Source organism: Lactuca virosa, chromosome 8 (assembly GCF_052849685.1).
Source record: "Lactuca virosa cultivar CGN04683 chromosome 8, Lactuca_virosa_CGN04683_v6, whole genome shotgun sequence".
Classification (NCBI taxonomy): domain Eukaryota; kingdom Viridiplantae; phylum Streptophyta; class Magnoliopsida; order Asterales; family Asteraceae; genus Lactuca; species Lactuca virosa.
This window is the reverse complement of record NC_136433.1, coordinates 222,861,203-222,882,927: the sequence shown is the minus strand read 5'-3', so window position 1 is coordinate 222,882,927 and position 21,725 is coordinate 222,861,203. Positions and strand designations below refer to the sequence as shown.

The following is a 21,725-nucleotide window of genomic DNA, read 5'->3' as shown; positions in this document are numbered from 1 at the left end:
TTTAAAGCGGTGTATTGGTAAAAAATGTCTTCGAGAAGGTTTTCAGACGTGGACAAGTAGATCCACCAAATCAAGGTATGAAGCTGTGTGTGTTTCGATAAATTGTTTTTGGTTACTAAGAGCAAAAGCAATTAAAAATTCTGATGGACTTTTCCAAGTGAATAAATTTGTTGATGTACACACATGTTCTTCAACAATTTTGCAACCTAATCATCGACAAGCAAACAAATATGTTTTGGGTGAATATCTTGCTGATGTTTTGGCTGAAGACTATAGTAGAGTTTATCGGGGAAAATATATTATTAATGATATGAATGCTCAATTGAATATCAATATCTCATACCATCAGACATGGCGTGCGAAACAATATGCATTGTTGTTGTTAAGGGGTACGAAAGAGGATTCTTTTACCAAACTTCCGGCTTATTGTCACAATTTGGTCAAACATAATCCGGGTACGGTGACACATATTAAAACAGATGGTGATGATCGCTTTGAGTTTTTGTACGTCGCACTCGGTTGCTCGGTTAGTATTATAATATTTTATTAATTTTTTCATTTTTATTTTGGTGTATTTGAATAGATATACAATGTATTGTAGGTACGCGCTTTTGTCAAATTTTGTAAACCGACCCTAGTAGTAGATGGAGCCCACCTAAAGGGCGAGTTCAAAGGTACAATGTTACTTGCAGTTACTAAGGACGGACAAAACCAAATATTACCGGTTGCATATGGTATATGCAAAAATGAGTGTACCGATTCTTGGACATGGTTTTTTCAAAAACTACGTGATTGCATAGGAAATATGCAGGAGCTTACAATTATATCTGATAGGTCTCCATCTATAGCAACATCCGTTGCCAACATTTTTCCTCACGCTCATCATGGAATATGTGGTGTCCATTTGTATTTCAACATAGTATCTAGATTCGGGAAGAGTAACACAGTTAAAGGAATTTTTTGGGAGGCTTGTAGGGCGTACACAGTTGATGCTTTTGACGCTGCCATGGATGTTATGAAAAAGACAAAAGAACCGGTATGGGAGTACTTAAAAAGTATAAATCCAGAAACTTGGTCAAGAGCACATTTTAAAGGGAACCGATACAATCTTATGTCGTCCAACAATGCGGAGTTTATAAATGCATTATCTAGACACGCACGTAAGGTGCCGATACTTATGTTGATCGATTTTTTTCGTGCAACAATGCAACAATGGTGGTTTCAAAGACGTAACTTTGCAGGTATTAAGTTAATTTTTAATATTAATGTTTTATTAATTTAATGTTATTGATCTTAACTTCTTCATTTTGCCTGTTTTTTTAGCGGAAGCAACAACAATACTTACCCCTTGGGCCAATGAAATTGTAAAAGAAAACAAAAAAACTTTTACTAAGTGGGATGTTCGCATGATCTCAAATACGAAATGCGAGGTCAAAAAGGGGGCACAAAATGTGATTGTTGATTTCCAACATATGACATGTACATGTAGGCATTGACAACTTGATGGGATACCTTGTGGTCATGTCATAAGATGTTTAACAGTGAACAATTACCAAGACTGCTCGAGGTATGCATTAAATGCTTACTTTACCAAAACACTGAGGAAAACGTATGAGGAATCAATAAATCCTATGCCAAAGCCATCCGAATGGGATATCCCCGATGATTTGATGATTGTTAAGCCACCTATAATGGATAAACGTCAGCCAGGCAGGCCAAGAAACACAGACCGCATTCCATCCCAAGGTGAGGGTCCAATTAGAAAAGAGTGTTCTACATGTGGTCAACTAGGACACACGAGAAACAATTGTACTGGAAGGGCGTCCGGTAGTGGAGCACGTCGCACAATTTCTACTGCAGAAATGACATTTAATATTGGTGGTTTAGCGAGTTGCTCACAAACCTATGACACTGATTTTGATATAAAACAACCTTGAAATGAAGAGTTGTTAACTTATTATGTATTGTAATTTTTTTATTAAATCTTACAAGACATTGCTATGCTTTCATATTTTAGTTTAGTTTGTAGATTATAACAATTAATGAAGCTTTTATATTATAAAATTTAGTTTGCAGATTATAACAATTACAACATGTTATTTAAAAAAAACAACAAACGATCCTTTTGCAACCTAATCTGTATCATGATAATATTACAACAATTTTGTAACTAATTTTTAAACTCAGGGAACTGCAATAGGTACTTCTCTTTCTCCATTGTTATATAGTCATCCCTAATTCTCATTTTGTCTTCCAAACGATCCTTTTGCACCATAATGTGTATCAACTGCTCGTCCTTCTCAGCAAGCCATTTTTCAGTCGTTTTGATTGCCTTCTTAGTCTTTTTTATCCAATCTTCATGCTCTTTGATTTTGTTTTTATTGAGGTCTATCCATTCTTGAGCTTGTTTGCATTCCGATGCAATATCATTACCACGTTGAGTGAGAAGTTGGGATGACTCTTTGTCCTCTTCTTGTTGTTCTTCAGCCTTCTTCAATTCTTCAAAATTTTCATCTGACATATATGGCCCGGCTGAAGAGGGTGTAAAAAAAGGGTCGAATGAATCACAGTAGTAACAATCTACTTCGTTGCATGAGCAAACTTCGAATTTGTGTGAGGAACTCATAATAAAGTCGACATTATAATAAACTGGTGCTATAAGTGGTATTTATACATACTAGTCTAAATGCTACCATTTCGTAGTCAGAGTTCTAATTCATAGTCCAACTTTGAAATGACTAGACATTAATGACAAGTCACTGCAGTAACCTGCAAATCGTAGTCAAACTCTTAAGCGACAAGACATAAATGACTGTTTGACATGATAAGTCACTGCAGAAAGCTGCAAATCGTAGTCCAAATGCAACCATTTCATAGTCAAAGTTGTAATTCATAGTCCTAAATTTATTAATATAAATAGATGTTTAAGATCTAAAAACCAAACACCCAAATCACCTAAATGAAACGAACTCTCATATTTAGAAATGTCGTCGAATGCAGCAAGTTCTTCGAATGAAGTACCTGGTTCCAATTCTGAAAGGCCATGGACGACAAACGAGGTGTTGGTTCTTACACGATGTTGGCTAAGTGTTAAGGATGGTGTATCGTTACTTGCTCCCCCGCATTGCCTAGTAGGTGATGAATGAACTCGCATAACAGCTTTGTTCAACCATGAGATGGGAGAAGGACAACAACGAGAACAATCAGATGTTGTTACTAAATGGATGGATGTAAAGGAAGAAGTGACATGGTTCAATCGAGCGTGTAATTATGCGAAAAGTACCAAACTTCGTTGTCGGGACGAAGAAGAGTTCTTGGAAGTTGTTACAGATTTTTACATCTGTGAGCGTGACGGCAGAGACTTCGAATATGAGGAAGTTTGGAAGGTTGTAAAAAATAATCAGTATTTCATGTAGACCACTCTAATTTCCGTTAATAATAACCCATGGACTTGTTTTTTATTTTAATTCTTTGTTTGTAGTATGTCGTTGTTTTTAATGTAATTGTTGTAATGTTTGTAATGGTTCATGGAATTCTAGTTAGTAATGTATTCTAATGTATTGTGAAAACTAATGGAATGGGCATTTATTAATTAAAATTAAACATAGAAGATGCATCGAATATATATGTAATACATGAAAATAACCTAGTACTCACCTAATAAACTGAAATAGATTTTAAATAAACGGGATATATTTCAAAATATTCCAAGGGGCTTCAAACTGGAATTCCAACCCGTCACTTAATGACTTGTATTCCTCCTTAGCAGCTTCCAAGATGACCTCCTCAGTAGCAATTAAACGGTTGTCATCAATTTTGGTATAAACATCGTTGAATAATAGAACTTCGGTTTTCATTTCATACCATCTTGCTAAGATGTCTAGTTCGTCACGATCGTTTCTTGTAGTCATTCGGTTTTCAGCGTTGAAAATATTGGTTAAACGACTCCAAAACATTGGATCGTTCAACTTGCTGGTCTCGTACACATGAATATAAGCACGTGTAAGAACCAAGAACTCGTCATTGCTCCATGGTATAGAACTCATTTTGATTGAAACAAAGAGAGTAAAATTTCAAAAATAATATATGAACAGCTGTAACATCGTTTAGTAAACTACTTATTTAACTTAATGTCAATTTATAGTAGTTTATACACAATATCGCAGTCCAATCCTCTAATATGTCTGCAATTCATAGTCAAACTTAACTGACGAACGCAGTGTACTAAGTGATAACACAACAGATCACTGTTCGAGTTGACAAGTCATTTCGTCGAATGACAACACAATACACTGCTACTTGAGTTGACAAGCCATTGCACCGGGAAAATAAGGAGTCGCTATAAATAGTTGTTAATATCCATTTTAATTGTATCGTATTACTTCTCCCCTTGCAATTATGGACTCACCTGTACCACATATATGGAGGAACGAAGAGGAGGTCGCTTTGGTTCAAGCTTGGATTGTAACTGTAGAGGAGGATTTTCCACCGGGTCCCCCACAAGTTCGCGCTGGATCATTTTGGTCTCGTGTCTGTCATTTGTTTCACCATTTAATGGGGCGTACTCAATATCTAAGAAGAAGAGATGTCAAAGCGAAGTTTCTGGATTTGAAAATAAAGGTGAAACAATTTCAACATATTTATAACGAGTTGGATAATGAACATGCAAATACGGATGAAGACATTCTGCGACAGGTGGCTTTGGAACTATACCGTTTTGAATATGATGGTAGCGAGTTTACCCACGCAGATGCATGGAATCTTTTAAAGAATGTCCCTCATTTTTAATATGCATGTTGGTTAAGTTAATTGTTTTTCGTTAGTTAAGTTGCTTGTTGTTGTACGTGTGTTTTGTGACTATTTAATAAATGTCCCTTACTTTTAATGTATGTTGTTTCCTCAATCGCAATTAAAAAAGAATTAACAAAACAGGTACATAAATAACTAATACATAATACGGCATAAAATGCAAATGGGGTACATGAATAAGTAATACATAATACGACATAAAATGCAAACGGGGTACATGAATAACTAATACATAATACGACATAAAATACAAATGGGTTACATGAATAACTACTTCATTGAGGGAGGTAACAGGACCACCATTTCATTTGTTGTTTTCCAGAGCACATGTGATGGTATAGAATTCACCAACTCAGATCCATATGCAAGTCGATACAAGAAAGCAGTGAACTTGTAATCAACCATTTCATGAATGGCTTCAGACGTACGGGTTCTTAGACATGCTATAGCGTGGCCACATGGTATACCGCTTTTTTGCCATTTCCCACAACTACATACCCTTCATTCAAGTTGTACTTTGCTGGTGGCAAAATTGTCATCGACTGCAAATGTATCCCCATACAAACGTCTTGCCATCCAATTATAAGACTTGTTGACACGTTTTTGAACCTTACTCTCAACATAAGGGGTCAACCCACCAGACAACCTCCCTGGAAAATTTGATAATTTTAGAAAAATAATAACACAAGAAAAAAACTAAATATAACAATCTCCCTTACCCGCCACTTCAGCCCGTTCACCATACTTTGATTGTATCGACGTATTGATTAACTCAATTATCGTTGTTATAGGAAACTCACGTGTGGATATAAATTGCAACATTTCAGGGACATCAATCGATTTAACATTGTAACGTACTTTTGGGAAAAATGCTCGTGTCCATTTTGAAATTGCTATATCGTCAAGCCAGTAAATTGGACTCCTAAGCAAGGTGCAGAAAGGTGGTTTCCTACATGCACTTTGCAACCTTTCCAGACACAAGTAAAAATCATGAACACTATATGCATTGCATGACTTCCAAAACAACGATTCGACTTCCGTATCGTTATGTCCAACAGACTCACGTATTTTTCGACCTATATCTTTAGGACAATATCCATGATACGAATCCGGGTAGGCACTCTGAACACCAAAGTCTATTTTATCACATAGGTTGCTTATGAAACCAACCTCTGTATCCTCACCTAAACACTCTTTTAACCTCATCATGAACCATCTCCATGATTCTTCACACTCTAAGGTTCCCAAACCAATTGCTAAGAGTAGGGGTTCATGATTTCCATCCAAAGCCACTGCGAAGTACATTGTTGTCAGATAGCTCCCAAGAAGGGGTAAATAACCCACATATATCAACGGTATCATGCACCTAAGGAAGGTACGAATCTGCATAAAAAAACAAACATAAATTGGTGATAAGTAAAGAGTACACGAGATACATTAGCAAGAAATCTTAATTAAGTCAATAAAACTAATATGTTATACCACGCAACCTAAAGCCACAAAACAGAATTGAAAGCGGTTGGTATCCGTTTTCTTGATGGCTGTGAAGGTATTAGGATTTGTTCTTTGTAGATTATGCAGGAATAATGGTAGCTGAGTAAAGCTTCTTTCGGTGTAAGTACTTATTTTCACAAGCAATGAAAGTGTATTATAATCATCACACAAATACAATTTTAATTATATACAAATTGGTGTTTCTCTACAGTTCATATTTCATAGTTCAACTTTTTAAATTCGTAGTCAAACCAGTTCATTTCATAGTCAAACATCACTGACCGACAAGACAAGACAATGTACTTGTATGCAGTTCATAGTTCAACCTTTTAATTTCGTAGTCAAACCAGTGCATTTCATAGTCAAACATCACTAACCGACAAGACAAGACAATGTACTTGTATGCAGTTCATAGATCAACTTTATAAATTCGTAGTCAAACCAGTTCATTTCATAGTCAAAGATACTTGTTTGTAATAAATTTTCTTCTATAAATGGGTGTAATGTAACTCCATTAAATTTATATGTGAAATTAATTCATATTAGATAGACTAAAAAAGGCGAATGGCATACTGTAATTGAGGAGGTGAACGTATCATTAGGATTTCGGGTACAACTAAAAACCCAGGAAGATTATTTTACGCTTGCCCATATATGGTATCATGTTCTTAACCTCATTCATATTTACACCCTAATCATTAATATAGCAACAATTCTTATTGTCAATGTTTAAATTTACAGGGACCAAAATGCGGGTTTATCAGTTGGGTTGATGAAGAGAAGGACCAATCATCTATCATAATAGCTAAAATAGCTAACAGTAACAAGCTCTTTCAATCAGAAAATAAGCAGTTAAAGATAGCCTTGGTTTGTAGTTGGGTGTTGTTTTTGGCAATTATTATTTACAAGTTGTAAGCTTTTTAGTATTGTTTTGATAGTTTTTAGGTTGTTACATCAATAAATTGTTGTATTTGTTGTTATGCTTAGAGCATTGTACTTGTTACTTTAAAACAAATGGTGGTGTCGTTCTTATGTTGTAAGTATTTAAGTTATTACTAGGTCATTAAATCCAACATACAATTACATATAAAAAATATATAATCCAACTACATAGGACCAAGACTCGACCCCCAATAAATTTTTGCCATCCGTTGGCGAAACTCTAAAGCTGCGTTCCTTGGGTCAATAAGTTCACGTATTGGTTGGCCTGAAACTAATTGTTCCATAAACATACAAACAAAAACACCGCAATCTCCCAAATGGCTACTTTGTTGGGGAACATTTGTTTCGAATATGAATTGCATATTCAATGGAATCCTTGGCATGTTCCTCCGGGCCCAATATCTAATCTTGTCTAAATAATCTGCCACTCGAGCCTCAAATTTGGTAAAGGTTCCATCAGAGTTGAATTTTTCATAAGCCACTCTACCGAGACTGTCAGAAATATGGACTTCCATATTCGCCAATCGTAGTTCCCCAAATAACCAGTGATTAGGGGCTGAATGAATCGGAAATAGGACCTGTATAAGGATAAAAAAGAAATATTTTTTGTTTAGAAATAAGAATACAAAAACATAACGACAATAACGATAATATTTTCAAAAAATAAAATTTAGTTTACCGTATCGACATTGTCACACCCCCAAACCAAGGATGGCGGAAATGTCCGGGGGTGGAGGACTTCATGTATAGTATCATAACAACAATTGTAATAGTAATTCAAGCAAACACAACCAACATATATATAATTGAAAAAATTACATCATTGTATGAATTACATGTTTACGAATCAATTACAATATGTTGACAAAATATGAAATAGTAGACGCCTAAGCGTCCCATCCTCAAAAGCACTTGGTTACCTGTTTAATGATTTCCTGAGAATACAAGTTGTTTGAAAAAGTGTCAACACAAAGGTTGGTGAGTTCATAAGCTTTTGTTTGGTATTATTAAAAGCCTTTCGTTTGTAAAAGTAGTATTTGTTTTAGAAAAATCCAATATTTTCCTTAATGTGTAAATGTAGTCTTAAATCCAAAGACCGAAATGTATAAGTAACTTTTCTTACTTATAATAAATAATGTAAGTTTAAATCGACATAAACTCGTTTAATTTTAATGAAATCCCCGTAAATTCTATGTTTGTTAATACCACATGTGAGTTATTATAGCCATGCTATGACCTAGTTGGCCTGAAACGACGTTCTTCAGGCGTCAGAAATGTTATGACATTTGTCACCCCAGACCTGTCGGTCTAGCTGTTGCATGCAGCTAAGGTGTGGGTTTGTCAGACCCAATATAGATCTATACACAAGTATCACGCTCTCCCTCGAGGAGACTCTGGTTATAATACAGGACTTATTTGTAAATTGAATCGAATGTCTCACAGAAGTCATTAATGAATTTACGTGTAGTGTAATGAAAAATTGGTACCGTATGGCCGTACCTTGCTTAATGAAAATATCCTTTGTATAAATATACCCTTTTTAAATGTATGTGTTATGTAATGTTTCATAAAGTCATTAACGGAATTACGTGTTATGAAAACTTGGTACCGTATGGTCGTACCTTGCTTAATGAAAATATCCTTTGTATAAATGTACCCTTTTTAAATGTATGTATTATGTAATGTATCATAAACTATACCTATTATAGTTTATCAACCAAGGGTAGTACGTAGTAATGTATGCAAACTATATTCAAAATAGTTTATTAAATGTTTGAATGTATCGGTTGTACTTTGATTATAATCACTTGTTATTCTTTATATTTTATATGTCCAAATCCATTTGTAAACTGATGTGTGTCTAAATATTAAGATAAAATGTCATATATTGCAATAACATATAATCACATAAAGATATACACCTTGCTCAACATGTTACAAGGTGAAACGAAATTGACAGCAACTTTTTGTTGTATACAGTTTCTGTTACTGTTCTTAGAAAATTTATACAAAAATCATCTAAATCCAAATCCGCAAATTCTGAGAGTTTGGAATATGAGTCTAGTTTGTTCGTAAATTTTATCATGATTTTTAGTGATCTCTAACAGAGGTGAAAATGTTCATAATCACAGACTGGTCCGGGTTTGCCTCTGAAATGATAGGCAGTTTTGTAAAAATCACCATAAATTGTAGAAAAATCATATGGAGATGTGCAAGTAGCCATTTTAAAGCTAAGAGTTTGAAATACTTGCACCTGGAACAGTTTTGAAAACTAAAATATTTAAGTTGACCAAAACAGTCCGTGATCGAAGTTCATCTTTTCTGATGTAATCTGATAGAAAAAGTTTAATTGTGTTCTTGATGATTTTACTTGTATTCCCCCCTTAAAACTTAAGAAAAACATGTAAATGTAGGGGTATGAACTCACCTTATGTGATTTCAGTAGATGAAAGTGAGATAGAGGAAGTGTTCAACCCAAGAACACTAAGAAGATGTCTTGATGATTCGAGAATCTAACACCGAATAAGATGGAATTTGTGTAAGATATCAATGATTTGAGTAGAATGGAGTTTAATAATTATGTGAATGATGAAGATACTTACTAATTGAAGAAAGAAATCCCTGGAGAAAGCCTTGAAGTTCTTGAAGTTGAGAGAAAAGATGAGAGAATTTTGGAGAGTGTTCTTGGTTGCTAAGTGTAGAATGAAAGGGCTTTTAAGGAGAATGAGGAGAGAGGACCAATCCTCCAGCTCTTAGAACGTGGGAAGAGCTGGAGATAGGGTGTAAAGGTCCACTAAGGTGACAAGGAGTAGTGGGAAAGAGTGGCTGATCATAGAGTGAGGTGGTGGTGGCTTGCTTTTGTCATAAAATAAGGAAAAGCAAATATTCCCTCAATAATTAGTCCAACCACCAATTCTTTTAATACATTTTTATAAAAACCCTGGAGATTTATATATTTTGGGGCCTTAGTTTATAAAATAAAGTTTTGGGTGAAAATCCCACGTTAAAATAATGAAAAACGGAGTTAAAACGAAGTCGTAGTCGAAAAACCGGTAAAAAGGGGCCGTCTGCGAGACCTCTCGCATGGGCTGTCTGAGAGGCTTCTCATGCGAGGCTTCTGTCCTGAGAGGCTTCTAATGAGAGGCTTCGGTCCTGAGAGGCTTCTCATGAGAGGCTTCGGTCCTGAGAGGCTTCTCATGAGAGTTTTCGCTTCTAATAGGAGGGTTTTGGTTCCTTACGGTTATTTTACCCGTTTTTACCCCGTTTCAAGTGGTTTTTGACCCGGTTAAGGGTCGGGATGGCCCGAATGATTACAAAAAGTTAAAGTAACTTTTGAGAGAGATTTGGGAGAGATTTCAAATAGAAAGAGATAGAGTGAAAACGATTTAGAGAGGTTTCGTTTGTGATTAATTTGAGTGTCCGGCTTCACAACGCAAGGTTCGTAAACCCCGTTAAACCGTGTTTTAGTGTCGTACACACTCCCGATGAGTGTGCAATATTTTTTTTATCGTTTTGGTTCAATGTTTACTACATTTGAGACTTAGGAAATTCAACACACGAACTTTCCAAATAATGTTTCTCTCATTAAAATATTGCATTGTACAGTAATTACATAGTGTAAACCCTAATATACAAGGGTTAATTGAGTCGATTGGTTTTGACTTGTTGACTTTGTTTGACTTTGACTTGACTCAATTTTGACGGTTGTCACAGACATCCCACCAAGCAACCATGAAGTTGGGGTATTTAGCAATACCAGCCATAAACGCCCTCCAATCCTGCCCTTCCTCCAGAGCATGGCAAACAAAAAAATTTGGTGGCATTATTGTATGTCGGTCGCTATCAAAACGTCTCTCCATCAGTAGTCTATACCAAAGGGTGATATGCTGCACAAAATTATGATACTTTTGTTAATAACTAAAAAAGAAAATACTTTTAAAAAAATAAATTAAGTATTATTTTACCGCTGCCTCCAACCATCCATCGTGTGTATGCCCAAACAAGGCGCTCCAAAATTCTCTATCTAACACCAAATAAAACAAACGATGCTGCACGTCATATGAATGAAATAAATAATTCTGGATCACAACCTCACCGCCTGCTACGTAAGGTTGCAGGCGCAACACGGAGAAGTCGTGAGCAACAGCAAATGATGGAGGAGGAACGGGGCTTGTTGATTTCATATCACCATTCCTTTTTGCTCTTCTTTTTTGCTTCGGTGTTGTGTGCAGCTAAAACAATATTGAAATGTTTAGATCTCTATTATTCAAATAATTCACATAAAAAAAATTCTATTATTACGATATAAGTTTTTAAATTAAACGAATACCTCGGTGTACGGAGGGCACAAATACTTTGATGGATTTCGAGCCCTCGGTCTATCAGGTGTAACTTCTTTGCCATCAAAACCATAAGCATCATAATAATTTACATTTCCCGTAATTTGTATTTCATCTTCCTCCGACACCTAAATTAATAAGCAAAAATCTCTAATTAAAACATGTTTCAATCTACTAAATAAAAATTAAAATAAATGTAAGTATAACAACCTCTTTAGCTTCATTATCATTTACATCAAACACATCATCATCAAATTTGTTCCTACTACAACCAGCATTTTCATTCCTCTCCTCCAACTCCTACATTAAAATTAACACATTATAGTTATTAACGAAAGACACATTAAAAATTAATTATTAAAATCGTAAATGTAATATCTATAATAACCTTGTCGTCTTCAATATCACCAAAAATATTTTCATTTGTATTATTTTTATTCATCACTTCATCTTCTACAATCTAAATTTGCAAATATAAAATATGAACACAAATATTAATATATGTCAATAAATAAAAAAAATAATGTAGCGTGTAACTAACCCATTCATCAAAATTTGTTTGGAATACTACAGGCTCCTCAAAACTGATGTTATTCCATAGATCTTCATTATTCACTTCTTCAACAAACACCTCTGTAGGTTCTCGGTTCGTAAACACATGTTGCTCCAGTGCATGTAGCTGTTTCAACATCTCCTCTAGGTTGGGTTTTCCACTGCGCCCACCTCTACCGTGAGAGCGACCACTAGACGCCATACTAGACGAAGATTCGTCTTGTCTCCTAAAATGGTCCCGTACTGGGGATGGAACTGATTTCCGTTCACCATATACATACTCTTGAAATGACATATAATAAAAAGATGTCATCTCATCATCACTCGGTGACATTTTATTTTTGGTGGTTGTCCCTCCTAAAAAATTGAACATATTAAAAATGCATATAAAAGTATAATAATGAGTTTTATTAATAATTAAAAAAATTTATAAACCTGTATCTTTGCAAAAATCTTGTTCACATCAACCCATTTCAATTTTTTTGTCCCACTCCATCGTTTCATCCGAGGCATGTCTCTATTTTTTCTCAATACAAATCCACAGGCACGAACAGCCAGAAACATCTTATATATCCATATCTACAATTTTTACAATTATAGTAATAAAAGTTAAAATTAAAATAACTAACATAACAATAAAACAATTTAAATATAAGTAAATTTTTATACCCTAATTTGAGCCGTAAATCCTAAGACGGTGTATTTTAAAGTTTGACGACGCTCAGGAAGTGATAAATATTTATTTATCTTGTTCCATGTATCCTCAAGGTCATCATACGTAAAATCCCATAAATAGCTACCCCAAGCGAAACTAACAAAACAAAAAAAATTTAGTTATAATATAAATTAACATTAATAATATAAAACTTTCAAAGTAAACAAAAAATACCTGTTCCAAACATCCAAATTCTCCGCAAAAAAAAAACCAATCTTGTGGCACGCGATCATTTATTTCTTTTCCCAAAAAACCTTCACATAAAATGTAAATCAAACATACTCTAACTGCATCCGCATTGTCAACTTCTAAGAATGGTTGATTTAAAATAAAACTTTTCAGGTCATCGATTTTCACCGAACTATTTGTATGGTTCGGAAATAGCCGCTCACGCAATAAACATCTTTTTTTACTACTAACTGTTTTTTCTGACACTTTTTTCCCGATGTTTTTTGGATATTCCGCAAATTTCAACCCGGTTATCAAACAAAACTCTTCCGGCCCATAAACCATTTTCGTATCGCCTACTCTAAAGTATAACCGTTTTATTCCATCTGAAGATAAAACACCGTCCGGCCGTATCTGATGAAGGAACATTTTGTGGAACAGCAATCCGTCCCCTTGTAAACGAGGGACGTCCAACAAGTAACCAAATACTGTATCTCTAAATATATCACGTCTCACACCATCTAACACTTCAAATACTTCACATATGTTACACCCCGATCCCTTTAAGTTTACAATAGCTTTCACATCGAAGTTATATAATTATGCTGCAAAAAACACAATAACATATTAAAAAACTAAACAACTATTTCATTTTAAAATATATTATTAGAGATTAAATGCAATAATAACATAAACAATAATAACAATGCAAATACAAATATTTAATAAATAATTTATATATTTACGTTAAAAAACAATAACATACTATAACAAATTTTCAACTTAAACGGCAACTATATAAACAATTTTCGAAGTTATACGACAAATTTACAAACGATTTTTATCTTTCTAATTATATCAAATAACATTTTCTAACCATATAAACAAACAAATTTTCAACTAAAACGACAACTAAATTAACAATTTTTCAACTTATACGACAAATATACAAACAATTTTTAAGTTTCAAAATATATAAAATAACATATTCTAACCAAACATATTGTAAATAACTAACCAAACATATTGTAAACATTATTCTAACAATTTATTTAACTATTAACTTAAAAAAATAAGCATATTCTAACCATTTTACTAAATGTACAACTACCCGATGCACACTCTACGCAGTCTCTACTTGTACATTCATACAACCACTAACAAAATAGCATTTAAACTTCAAGTTTAGTAATAACAAATATTATAACTATCAAATACAACAAAATTACCCAATCACAAACAATATAATTTCTTTTTTTTTACACTAACTAATACAATAAATAATAAAATAATAAAGACATATACTAAATAAATGTTAATTAAAACTTAAAAAGAGTTAAAATCTAACCATATTTTCGGGATTGTTGAAGTAATCGTCCATTTTCTTCAAAAAATCGTCAAAAGGAATCCCCGAGAGAGAGAGTTTTTCTATATTGAAGAGTGAAAAATGAGGAAAAAAAAAATCCTTTTATAGAATTTCATCACGAAAATCGCAGATGAACAGTGTAAATCGCAGATGGACTTTTCCATCTGCGAATGTACAAGTACCTAAAGCACAGTTGTGCTTTAGGTACTTGTACATTCGCAGATGGAAAAGGGAAATCGCAGATGGACCATTCCCATCTGCGATTTTCGTGGCCATTTTTGCAATTTCGATTTTTTTTTGCTATTTTCCGCAAAGTGATTAGGATAATTGGCTATTTTTATCATTTTCTCTTATATATATATATATATATATATATATATATATATATATATATATATATACTAATAACAAAAATGTTTAATAATATATATTATTAAAAAAAAACTCAACATGATGTCTACTCAAATATTAACCGATAAGAAAAATAACATAAAGAAAAATAACAGTCATAGTAAAGACTAAAGTGTTTAAATCTTAGGAAACTTCAAATCTCTCAAGCATCTATTAAGATGTGGAAAAAACTAACACGATAGGAATCGCCACAAATAAATAAACTTGAGTAAGATATTTCAACTCATTTAATAAAATGAGTTAACACGATACTAAAATTAAACAGGTACGGTTAGGATTGAGAATTTCAACTCGAAAATGAGTCGTTTATATGTAAGTTATTTGAATTGTTTCAATAAATTAGAAATATACAAAACCAAAACCATACGTAAAAGAAACATTTGGGTTGAGTCGTTTTTTAATATAGAAATGAGTTAGTCGTCTAGGTTAAAACCACATTTTCAATTTTTCTATTATCTCCCATACTACATAGTCCCCTGGACCACCCCTCATCCTCATGATCCCGCCCTCCACCTTGTAACTCAAGCTTTTTCCATTTTGCCCTTTAAACTTACTATGAATTTAGCCATTAAGCATGGGTCCGGACCGGACCAAAACTGACTAAGAATCAAAGAACTAGAAATTGTTTTAGTGAGAAATGGAGAACTGAGACTAGGATCGAATAACCTGATTTCGGTTTTAGCTCGGTTCTACAAGAAAGTGTGCTCTTCGTGGATGTGTTTGGTATTGGACTCGACCGAGAACCGAAGAATCGGGAACCGATTTAGTGGGAAATGGAGAACCGAGAATCAGACTAAATAACCTGGTTCTTAATTTGGTTTCGGTTCTGGTCTTTTTCTTGTCCGGTGCACCATGATCAAATGCCCATCCCTACTGCCAACTATTACTTTTTTCTTTCCGTCTACCTAACTCATAGTTTTTCAACATGTTTAGTGTTTCAACCTCGCATGTCACAACATATTTGTAACATCCCAAAAATACGAATAATATTTTTGTTTTTAAATTCATTCCATCATACGATACTAATATCAAAATAGTCAAAGAGTATCACAATAAAATGTTATCAGAGTACAAATTCCCAAAATCTCTAAATGCAAAAACCATAGGGTGATGCGGTGTGATCAAGTTGGGCTCTTCCCCTTCGAACTGGAAGTACCTGAAACATAAATTGAAACTGTAAGCACAAAGCTTAGTGAGTTCCACCAAAATACCACATACTAAACTGTAACACTTGAAATGGGTATGTTTTCTTTTAGCCCTTTGTAATCAATATTATTGCATTTTGTTCCTAGTGGTTAGTATGCTTAGTGTACTAGCTGAGAAGCTAGTACGCGGGGCGTACCACACGTGTACACTTAGCGTACTAATGGGAAGGTTGGTCGTTGGTTCAAGCCTCGTAATCTGGGCGTACGAGAGGTTTAATGAAACCCTAATTTTATGGTGTTGCACCCTATATAATCACCTTAAGTCCCAAGATATGGCCTCTTTATTAGCCTTCATTGTCCTAAAACCCTAATAGCATTTTTGAGTGTTCTTGGCCTTTTGGGGTGATTCCTTAGTTAGTTGGTGGCTTTGGTAGAAGAAAGAGTTGGTGAAGAAGCTTTGTTAGAGCTTGAGCTTGTGTATCCAGAGATTAGGCACCTTTTTCAGTTGCAAGAAGGTATAAAGTCTCAACCTTGATCTTTGGATTCTTAGATCTCTTCATGTTATGGTTTTATGCTTCTTTGTCCCTTTTTGGTTGGTCTTGACGGGTTAAGGCCATTTTAGAAGCTAAATCTTATAGATCTGGATGTTTGGAGAGTTCCTCAAGCTTAAAGGTGCAAACTTTATGGTGTTTATGGTCTCATGCATGTATTAAGTCATTCATTAAGCTCTTTTGAGCTCTAAGAGCCTCATTAAGTCATGTATGCATGTAAAGTTGGCAACTTTACGTGATAAACCACCCCAAGGAAGTCAGATCTAAGTTTTGGAGTGAAGTCTTAACCGTTTAAGAGCTGAATGAGAAGGTTGGCCAAACTAGTCAAGTACGTTGGGCGTACAAGCTGGTACGTGCATCGTACAAGCCCTAAAGTGGGTACGATTAGCATACAGGATGAGTACGCCCCGCGTACTTAGCAATGGGCTTCGGTTTTATGGGCTTCTCAGTATTGGGCCATCGTTGTCTTGGGCCTTGTTGGGCCATTAGAATTCTAGTGTTGGGTTGTTGGTAATTTACCAGACTTTTGGGTGAAAGCCCACGAAAGAGATTTGGGCCCAATTTGGACTTATCTATGAGATTCAACGGCGTGAGGTGAGTTTCCTCACTGTATTTAGCGGGTCGAAGGCACCAATGCTAACCCATGATCTGTTATGCTAGAATACTAGATGTCTGTGTGACTCTTGTATATGTATGTGCTGGGATGCTTATTGGGTGGGGCCCGATGGTTATTTTGTATGCTATTATCTGTTATGCTCATATGATTTGTATGTGGGCGAGGCCCGTTATATGAGTTTAAGCGAGGCCCGTTATACTCAGTGGGCGGGGCCTGTTATATAAATTTGGGCAGGGCCTGTTATATTTAGTGGGCGGGGCCCGCTATGCGAGTGTAGGCGGGGACCGATACACTCATTGGGCGGGGCCCCTTACGTGATTATTTGTGTATGGTATGTGGTATTTTTGGGGAACTCACTAATCTTTGTGCTTACGGTTTTCAGTTTATGTTTCAGGTACTTCTGGTTCCAAAGGTAAGAGCTCGGGATGATTGCAGAGCACACACCACATGTTTCGCATTTTGTGATATACTATGATGATTGATGATGTATTGATACAATTTTTTTTACTTTGGTTTTATAACAATGATATTGTTTACTATTTTATTAACCTAAAAATGAAAAAAATTCAGGTCTTATTTTTGGGATGTTACAAGTTGGTATCAAAGCCTTGGTTTGAGGGATTTAGACATACTCTCGGGTGTGTCTGAACTCAAACTGAGGATTTGGTAAAGTTTTTCAAAAAGAAATGTATTTTTAAGAAAAGAGTTTTCTAAGACAAGAAAGGGTGTGGTGCATGTAATCGACCGAGCTCAAGTAAGTTTTCCCAAGATACCCATACATGTTATCTAATATGATTTGATCTTTGAATCTGTGAATCACATGCTAGTTAGGGCTAAGGATCTGCTTAGTTTTTGCATGATAGAATTCTAGGAGAGATGCCTTTGTATGCCTATTGTATGAGCTTGTAGACTTGCATGCTAGTACTGATCAGTCAGTGATATGATGGCATGAATAGGTGATGCTTGGTTCTGATTACTTGATGCTCGAATGCTGCTTGCTTTGTGCTTTTATTAGTTCTTACTAGCTTCAGCTAACTAGTAAGCGAATATTCTAAGTTACATATCATGGGAACTAAATAATTTTAGAAGGTTAGGTTTCAACTCTATTGCACAGCTCTTATCTGAGTCCAACCATTGTAGTGTGAGACCTCTCATTTGAAGAATTATATGGTTTTAGTGATATGTAATTGTATTCATGAGCTAGTTATAGGGAGTTCCTTCTGCAGCTGATGGCGGAGAGTGGCGTGGAGTTTGCCCTAGGAAAAACCTAGGATGAGATCCAGTGCTGGGAGCCTTATTTGATGAGGATTAATTGGATGTATTTAGGGTGAATTGGCGGATTCAAGGCAATCCTTGAGGAAAGTACGGATAGACGTGGAAGGTAGTATGGGCTCGTACTACTAGAAGCAGAGGATCCGTACTCGAGTCAAGGAGAGTTGCGAGGAAACCAGGAAGCTTGTATAGTTTGTGATCCCTTAATATATTCTAATGCTTATTCTAATGGGTTGTATGGTCTATTTTCAATATGATGACTCTACGGGGCAGACCTGTTGGCAGTTTTAGTGTTGTAGAGGGCTCAGGCTTAGGTTCTGGAGCCGAGCAGCTAGATAATTAGACTAGGGAGTTCATCTCATCTGAGATTAGGCATTGCATTCTTGATCAGACTCCTGTGTTCTTTGGTATGGTCAAGAAGGGCATTCTAGAGATTTTAGATGAGCGTTTGAGTGTCTTTGTTTTGAGATGGTGGACTTGGTATGGGCGTGTTTGTTGACCTTTAGGGAGTTTCAGGCATGTGAAGCTCCGGACTATCACGTGGAAAAGGTTAGACTTGCTTCCTGCTTTCTGAAGGACATGGCACGAGATTGGTGGGTAAAGGTTGGGCGTTCCGTTGGTGATGCTGCAGTTGATTCGATGACCTGGGATGGTTTTGTGACTAGTTTCAGGGTTGAGTTCGCACCGATGATTGAGGTGCAGCAGTTGGCAAGAGAGTTTTAGGATCTCCGCCAGACTACTGAGACGGTGGCTGAGATCACCGCGATGTTCCGAGTGAGGGCACTTTTGATTCTGCAGTATGTATAGAATGAGGAGATGAAGAAAGCTAGGTATCATGAGATGTTGAGGAGTGACATTCGGCAATTTGTGAGCCGATCCAGCTGCAGGATGCTTGAGGATATAATAGCGAGGGCTTGGAAGAGAGAGATTGATTTTGATATGGAGAGGAAGAGGAAGTCGGATGAGGCTCAGGTATCCGGGGGTTCGGGCAAGAGGCCCAAGGTTTTTGATGTGAGAGGGAAGGGCCAACAGGGTTGGGGCCATTATGGCAAGTGCGGAAGGATGCACGATGGGGAGTGCAGGGTGGGTCGTTCTGGCTGCTTCAAGTGCGGCCGTACTGGTCATATTAGCAGGGATTGAACTTCTACTACCACTACCACCCCGGTATCTGATCTAATTTGCTTCCATTACAATTAGAAGGGCCACAAGAAGACCCATTTTATGAGTTTGGCTACGGTAGGACCGGTGTCAGCACCCGCTCCTGCAGCTCTCTGGATTACTGACGGCCGCCAGGGATGGGTAGATGCACCTGTGGTGAAGAGCATGACTTTTGAGTTGACGGCCGAGGAGGCTCGTACGAATCCCGATGTGGTGACGGGTATGTATCTTCTCCTTATCTCCTTATTTATATTGAATTGCTTGCTTATATTTATGTTTTTTTATTTTAGGATTGTTCCTTGTGAACGGTATTTTCTACATTGGTATTGTTTGATTCGGGGGCTACCTGATCCTTTGTGTTGCTTGCGCTTAGCAAGAGATTTGATGGAGCACTGGGGGAGCTAGATTGTGTTGGATTAGGTGTCTAAGCCCATAACTATAATTGGTATGTACTTGACCCGATAGTAGCATGGTCCTTTTGGGTTGCCTTCACCGTAGCAATTTGATAGGATGAATTATAAAGAAAGAGGTTGATAAATGGTTTATTAATATATTATAAGAATAATATATTAATTGAGAAATCATATTATTTAATTAGTATTGATCTGAAATTTGTTGAGTATAGGAGTTGCATCATTGGGCTTATTTCTTAGTCCACTTTGTACACTCGGCCTGGGCCTGTCCAGCCGTGTTTTTGTCGTTAGGGTTTAGTATAAATGGTGCATGCATGCATCATTCTTTGTACGCTTTTATTTGATTACTTCCTTAATTGTATTGTAACCCTAGCACACCTCTACAGTAGCAATTGTTTATAGAGTTCTTCTGAGGTGGAGCATATTAATCATTCAACACCTGTTTGATTCATCGTCGTGTTCATTGTTTCTACTGTGTTTGTTCTTATCTGTTAACGAATATATTCGATCTTAGAGATTAAGTTCTCATCAATTGGTATCAAAGTAGGAGACTTTGTAATTCATACGCATCTCTTCTGTTGGAAGAATCTCTTTAGGGTTTCCGCTTTTGTCAAAACTGTAGGAGCCGTCATCTCTTCATTGACGTCGTTCCTTGTTTTTGATAAAACCCTAATTCAAACTTTACAAGTCTGGTTCTTGATAGATATTCGAAACAGGCGATCATGTCTCACGAAGATTCACAATCCAATCCTCTAAATATCTCCAACAGCAACGGATCTACCACTAGAATTCCGATTCTATACACTCAAGAATACGAAGTCTGGACGCATCACTTTGAAGACTACATTGTAGGCTCAGAAGACAACGGTTATCTGATATGGGAGGCGATTACTTTGGGTCCTTTTGTTCATTCTGGAACAAATAGAACCATCAAAACACAAAAAGAGTATAACCAGCTCTTGGTCGATGTGAAGGAAGTTCCCCAAGATGAGAAAGACAAACTTGTGAGCAACATCAAAGCTATGAGAATGATCAGATTCGCTTTACAATCTGATACTTTTCGTCTGGTTAGTTCATGCACAACAGCAAAACAAATCTGGGATAGGCTAAAGGAGTTGTATTCCACCGATAAGGATCTAGAGCATTCAATTCAAACTCTTCTGCTTTCAGAGTTTGGTGATTTCAAGCAAAGGCCGGAAGAAAAACTAATTCAGGCGTTCGATCGTTTCAACCATCTTCTCGGCAAGATGATCAAGCACGGAATTGGTAGAGGAGTGATCGAGCAGAAGGTCACCTTTATGAATGGTTTAAGACCCGAATGGATGGCGGTGGTTTCAAATGTGAAAGCTCATGAACAGTTCAAAACCTATTTGTTGGCGAAGCTAGTAGGAATCCTCAAGTCACACGAAAGTGTTGTGACAAAGGAAACAAAGGTTGTGTCTGGTATGGGATCCTTGGCCCTTCTCTCAAAGGGTAAGAATGTGGCAGAAGATGAAGAAGAGTCAGATCTATCAGAATGTGATCTGACAAATGAAGAATACACAATGATGGTTTCCAACCCGAAGAGTTTTGCTCCCAAGAAGTTCCCTGTCACCAAGAACCGAAACTGGCACGGAAGCTACAACTCAGAAAAGGCGAAAGAGGAGATCAAAAGCACTCCTCAGAGAGAAGAAGAGAAGAAGGAAAGAAAGCTTGTTGGAGACTCCGGATATGATTGCAACTTTTTCCATGGCAAAAGTCACTTTGCCAAAGATTGTATGTTGAGGAAGCTAT

At 36.2% G+C, this 21,725-nt stretch overlaps 1 protein-coding gene across 1 annotated transcript; it reads right to left on the bottom strand.

Moving 5' to 3' along the window:
• Positions 1 to 5,310: 5,310 nt before the first annotated feature.
• Positions 5,311 to 6,114, bottom strand: LOC145131279 (uncharacterized). Its single transcript, XM_079065993.1, has 2 exons — positions 5,529 to 6,114; positions 5,311 to 5,459 (listed from the first exon to the last, which is right to left on the bottom strand). The coding sequence occupies exons 1-2, from the start codon at positions 6,112 to 6,114 to the stop codon at positions 5,311 to 5,313; spliced, it is 735 nt and encodes a 244-aa protein (XP_078922119.1).
• Positions 6,115 to 21,725: the final 15,611 nt, after the last annotated feature.